This window comes from Emydura macquarii, unplaced genomic scaffold (genome assembly GCF_026122565.2).
Source record: "Emydura macquarii macquarii isolate MOO-44397 ecotype Brisbane River unplaced genomic scaffold, CSIRO-AGI_Emac_v2 contig_587, whole genome shotgun sequence".
NCBI lineage: Eukaryota > Metazoa > Chordata > Testudines > Chelidae > Emydura > Emydura macquarii.
In genome coordinates, this window is record NW_027130724.1 from 2,022,957 (window position 1) to 2,029,132 (window position 6,176).

The 6,176-nt window shown below is 35.7% G+C and overlaps 1 protein-coding gene across 3 annotated transcripts in view; it reads left to right on the forward strand.

Annotated features, from left to right (window-relative positions):
* Positions 1 to 5,727, forward strand: part of KMT5B (lysine methyltransferase 5B) — a 54,096-nt gene extending 48,369 nt beyond the window's left edge. For all 3 annotated transcript variants that reach the window (XM_067540481.1, XM_067540482.1, XM_067540483.1), the window contains one exon: positions 3,048 to 5,727. In XM_067540481.1, the coding sequence (XP_067396582.1) occupies positions 3,048 to 4,522 (1,475 nt within the window). In that variant the 3' untranslated portion in view covers positions 4,523 to 5,727. The remainder of the gene's footprint in view (positions 1 to 3,047) is intronic.
* The last annotated feature ends 449 nt before the right edge of the window (positions 5,728 to 6,176 follow it).

Here is a 6,176-nt window from a genome sequence, read left to right on the forward strand (position 1 = left end):
TGTATCTTCAAGAAAATCTAAGTTATCCACAATACAAAATTATAAACTTACCTTTGATGTTGGGGGGGATCGTGCAGACTTTTATTCAGTTCCATGCATTAAAGAATCTTGCAGTTGCAGTTTCCAGGTGGAGTATTTTGTTGTCAGAGAAGAAACCAGTGCTGTGCATAAGCTGCTCAAGGAATTTGCCATGGGTTTTGGAATGACCTTACCAACAGCCACTTGTAACGGTAGATTATGCATATGTCATACACTTGCTGTGTATGTGTTGGAAACCTGCCTTTTATTCGAGCACTCATACTTGAGAGTTTGTGCTCCACCTGCTTATTGTCATACTTACTGATGCTGAAGTCTCTGCAACCACCTGTTCACCGTTTAAAGAAATAATACAGGTCATGCAGTGGTATATTTTTTTCAAGTTTGCTAACAGCTATGGATCCCTGAAACTACCATGTACTGCAGGACAAAATGCTTTTCTGTAAAAATTTTGCTGCTGCAAACAGTGTCTTCATATTACTGTTAACATTAGCACTTTCTTCCGCTTTTGTCTTTTGCAGCTTTTAAGCAATGCACTGTGATTCATTTTTGTGGATAGGATTGCTAAAATATATGCCCCTATCCCATAGTTCATCTTCAATAAGTGCTTAAAGAGCCTTCCTGCTAAGCATTTCTTCCTCTTAAATCCAATTCAAAGCACATATATCTCTGTACTTAGCCTCTGCATCGGCCATCACCACCACTTTCATTCCATTAGAGCCTCTGTGCAGCAATTTGTGAACTCCAAATGAGTTGTACACTTTGCAGTAGTAAAATCAGTATTTTTCTGTTGCTTTTACGTTTGATGCAACACATTACATACATTCTTGGTGTAGCACTCAGTGTGATGTGCAGTGTCATATGCATGGTGTCTCTTGGGTCAGTGCACTCACTTTACTTTCCATGCAGTGTTCTTGCTATGAGTGACTGATAGTTTCTCATGTGTTGAAATTGAAACTGTCCTTAATAGATGCCTTTGGGCTTCTGGCTTACTGCAGAAGAAGCGGGTATACTTCTCAAAACACATATCATGGGATCTGGTATAAAGCAAGACTTGCCACAGCTGGCACTTGTCTAGACAATGTCAGCTTTTACTGATGCTTGATGTACTTCCTCTCTAACCTTGCCAAATTCAGTTTATGGGTGTAATTCTTATTGCATGCAAGGTGCCACCGAACATTGTTTAACCAGGTCTTCCATAGTGGTATTCTCCAAAGTTTCAGCTACTAGTCGGTACTCTGTCTCCCCATTGATGCATAAAAATGATTGAAGCAAAAAGGGTTTTGTAACATTATCTAATGTGTGTTACGTAATTAGTTGCATACTGTTTGCAGATGGATTCTGCTGATTTCTGACTGGATGCTGATGTCTTAACCAGTGCTTCATTGCCAGTCTTTTGGCATAATAAATAAAGTTGATAATCAGTACCACTGAACCACTTCTTTTTTGCTGCTGATGGCAGATCAATTTGAAGCACTCCTATTTATCAGAATCTGTAACATTAAAAAAAATTAATCAGGTATCCTGTTTGTACTGTGTTATAGTTAATGCTACGATCAGTCAAGGGCCACAATTTAACTTCGTGAGCATTTCATGTTCGACATGCCTATATTAAAGTATGTTTTAAAAGGTTATTTTTAAACATTTCCTGTGATATATTGACTGAATTGTTCTAGGTTTGTCATGATTGGTGCCATTGTGTTCACAGGAGAAAATGCTTTTAAATGACACCCAACTCTATCCATTTTTGACAACATTATATTATCAAAATTTCCACCGACTGGAGGAGGTGAAGCTGGGAGCCAGGGAACAGTGAATCCTTCAAACCCCCCACCTCCACCCCATAATGCTGTAGAAGGTTATACCATTGAAACCATGAATCTGTAGATTTTTATAAATCAAATTACCCCCCCCTTTACTTTTTATCACTAATTAGCCCACAGAATTACACATTCTCAGACAGTTACATAGGCAAAATGGTGTTCAAATTAATAGATAACTTGAGTCTATATCATGTAGGCTGGTGGTAATTTTTCTTTAGAAACGGTTTCTCATGTCTCTAGAAACCATCAATATTCTAGAATTGGGCAATAGATCTCCTTGTTCCTGTCAGTAATGTGACTGATCTATTCAATTTTTAGTCTGAAGTAAATGCAGACAGCTGATGATCTCAAAAGAAATTCAAAAGGATTTTTATTTAGCGAAGTACTAAAAGGATTCTCTTCATGTTACAATGAGCTGTCATATCTACCTTTATTTTCTAAATGTGAGACAAATTGCTAAATAGTTTAACTTGATTGATGAGCAGACATCAAATTGCTTAAAGCATTTAGATTCCATCTTTCTCCCACTTGCTGCTGGGATGTTATAGCAGCACTATTCCCATTAACTTCCTTTAATAGTTCCCCATTATGTGAGAGTCAAAGTACAGAGAAAAGGCAGGAGGAAGTATGTTGAGTCTGAAAAACGGTGGTGTCTGGCATCACACAGTGTGTAAATAGAGTGCTTTAGAAATGTTCTCCTGAGGCAGATAGAACCCTTCACGCTCACCCAGGTAGAAGACACAGACACTGGCACCTGAGAAGGAGGTGGAAGCTAAAACCATTAAAAGGAAAGGTGGTTACTTGAATTCCCTAGCAAAAGGGTGGAAGAAGACAAAGAGCTTTGATCTTCTGCTGTGCTTGAAGAATGCACAGCAAAACTTGACAGTGAGGTGCAACGGTGGCTTTGTAGAAATTACCAAGAAATTCAATACAAATAAACTTTTTTTTAGTATAGCTTCGCCAGCATTTGGAATTTAGATGTATTTTGGTAACTGTAAGGCAGTACCTTGGGATCTGAGTCTCTTCTTCTACTTGAAAACTAGAAGACTTTACAATGACGTAAAACTGATTTTTCCTAAATTTATATTAAAAAACACAGTATTAAGTAAAAAGTTAAACAGTACTTGCAAAAGACCAGATAATTAATTTGTCTTAATCATTTTTTAAAATTTTACTTTTATTTTGCAGCTAACAGAAAATCTTCAATTGGTGTAAAAAAGAATAGCAAGAATAGAGCATTAACAAGACAGTCTATGTCAAGAATTCCAGCTTCATCAAATTCTACCTCATCTAAACTAACTCATATAAATAATTCCAGGGTACCAAAGAGACTGAAAAAGCCTGCAAAGCCTTTACTTTCAAAGATAAAGTTGAGAAATCAGTGCAAAAGGCCAGATCAAAAGAGTGCTTCTAGAAAGCTTGAAATGGGAAATTTAGTTCTCAAAGAGCCTAAAGTAGTTCTATATAAAAATTTACCTATTAAAAAGGATAAAGAAATAGAGGGACCAGCCAAAGTTGCAGTCTCTAGTGGATGCTTAACAAGACATGCAGCAAGAGAATATAAACTGAATTCTGTGAAAGGTGCTCATGAGCATGGTGAAATATCACCCTGCACATATATAACCAGGAGGTCAATGAGAACAAGAATGAATTTGAAGGAGACCTCTGACATAAAGCTTGAACCAAATATGTTGGATACCTATAGAAACAACTTGACTGGAACTCGGTCTGATATCTCACAGCAGCAGTCTCATGTGATACATGAAAATGAACTGATTCATGAAACATCACATAAAGGGGAGGCTAGATACCAGAATAATGATGTGGTCATGTCCAGAAAGAAATCACGACAAGGAAAACTTGCAAAATCATTTGCAAATATAGAAGAAACTGATCCTATACATAATCCACCTGGCAAAGATGAAGTACCAAATTTGATTAGTTCCCATTCTGAACATGGAGAGAGGAGTAATGTAGTGGATATGGCCCTTGGATATAAGGACGGTATTCCTATGTCTGGTGGCTGCTCCATTGTTACATCTGACAATTTCAAAGCAAAGGACAGCTTTAGAACTGCTAAAAGTAAAAAGAAAAGACGAATCACAAGGTATGATGCACAGTTAATCCTTGAAAATAGTTCTGGGATTCCCAAACTGACTCTGCGTAGACGTCACGATAGCAGCAGCAAGGCAAATGACCAAGAAAATGATGGAATAAATTCTTCAAAAATAAGCATCAAATTAAGTAAAGACCATGAAAAAGACAATAACTTGTATGTAGCAAAGCTAAATAATGGATTTAACTCAGGATCAGGCAACAGTTCAACAAAATTAAAAATACAATTAAAACGAGAAGAAGAAAACAGAGGGACATACGCTGAGGACCTTCATGAAAATGGCATGTGTTGTAGTGACACTCTCTCTCTCTTAGAATCGAGAATGGAAGTGGATGATTACGGTCAATATGAGGAGGAAACTGCGGATGAATCCTCATCAGAAGAGGAAGATGAGGAGGAAGAGGACGACTATGATGATGAATTTGAAGATGATTTTATTCCTCTTCCTCCAGCTAAGAGATTAAGGCTTATAGTTGGCAAGGATTCGATAGACATTGACATTTCTTCTAGAAGAAGAGAAGATCAGTCTTTGAGGCTCAATGCATAAATTTATAGGTCTTAAACTGACCAGGATGTCCATTTTTAAACTAAACAAAAAAAATTCCATTCAATTATTCCTCAACTAAAGAACTTTCTGAAAATTTTAGTAACAGCACTTCTTTGTTTATTCACTTATCAGCATAATATTGTAGAAAGTGTACAGCATACTGACTCTTCCTAAGTCTGATTTGTGCAGATTTTTATTGTACTTTTTAATAGCCTTCTTATGTGCAATTTTGAGTTAGAGTAATGCTCTGTTGTAAAATAAAGGCTCAAGCAAAATTATAAAGTGACATCAAAACTTTCCATGCAGGACAATGAGAACATAATAATGTGGCTACACAATTATTTTTAACCTGGAAGAGCATTAGTTTGCTCTTACAATATCTGACTAAACAATAATTTAAAAAAATCATAGTAGCAGCATATTAAGGTTTTCTAGTATATGTTAATATCACCAGCAATGATCTATGGCTTTTCAATTTATTTGCTAGATGTTTTTCCCCCTTGAAGTTTGTCAGTTTTAACACTGTATGCTGTCCCAGACGTACTGTTTGTGGCCTTTGTTATAGTAGCAAACCGTTGGTTGGAAGTCAAATTGATTTCTTTAAAAAAAGGAAAAAAAAAATTAAATAAAAAGGTGTTGACAGTTTGCTGACTTTTTAGTACATTATATGTACAAGGGTAGCAGTATGCAGAATGAAAGTTTTTGGATATGGTGTATTTATTGCTTGTTATGTAAATTAAACACCTTGTATTTAACACTTTTCAATACTTTTAGATAAAATTGTTCTTTGCAAGAATGATTGGTGCTTATTTTTTCAAGAATTTGCTGTGAAACAATGTGATTACAACAGGCAACATTTATCCAATGAACTGCAGCTATCCTAAATGGGTTCTTCATAGTTTTCTGTTGCACTTGTAAAATGCTACAAGGAATTTAAAGAAATCTATTCACTTTAACTTATGATAGTTTTATGAAATTAAAAAAAACCTAAGTCACAGCTTTTGTTCTGTGGTAACCTATAAAAATGTTTGTCTTTTTGAGATCCAGTGTAAAGGACTGAAAAAATATGTATATGTTGTAAATATTTGTGTGTTGTGAGAAATTTTGTCCTAAGAAATTGAGATAACTTACCAGAAGGGTTTTTAAGTTTAGAAATACATTCATGCCAATAAAATAGGAAATTACAAACCTAGTTTTAAACTCTGCATCAGTGGGAATTCTTTGCTTTTATTTAGTTTATATTTTAAGATTTCAGAATCGTCTCAATATGTTATAACAGTAAAGAAACATTAGTGTTTAGGTTTGGTTTTTGATATAAGGCCATTAGGAAAAAGAGCAGCTCATGGGTGGGGGGAGAGCGGGAAGGGAGTGGGAGAAAATGAAAGACATACAATTTTTAACAGATGAACTATTTTAGCAAACAGATCTTTTAAAATTTCTTCAGTGTGAATTAAGTGGCATATTTTTGTATGTTCTGTGTACAGCACTGTCCTACCAATTGTTTTACCAAATAGTGGATGAAGATTCAGAAAAATGGGTTTGGGTAGAATGCTTTTGCTTCTAGAGATATGCGGAAATCAGAATAAATTACAAGGACATGTTCAGTAGATCAACTTATCCGCATAACCAAAACATTGAAGTCGCATGGAATGTT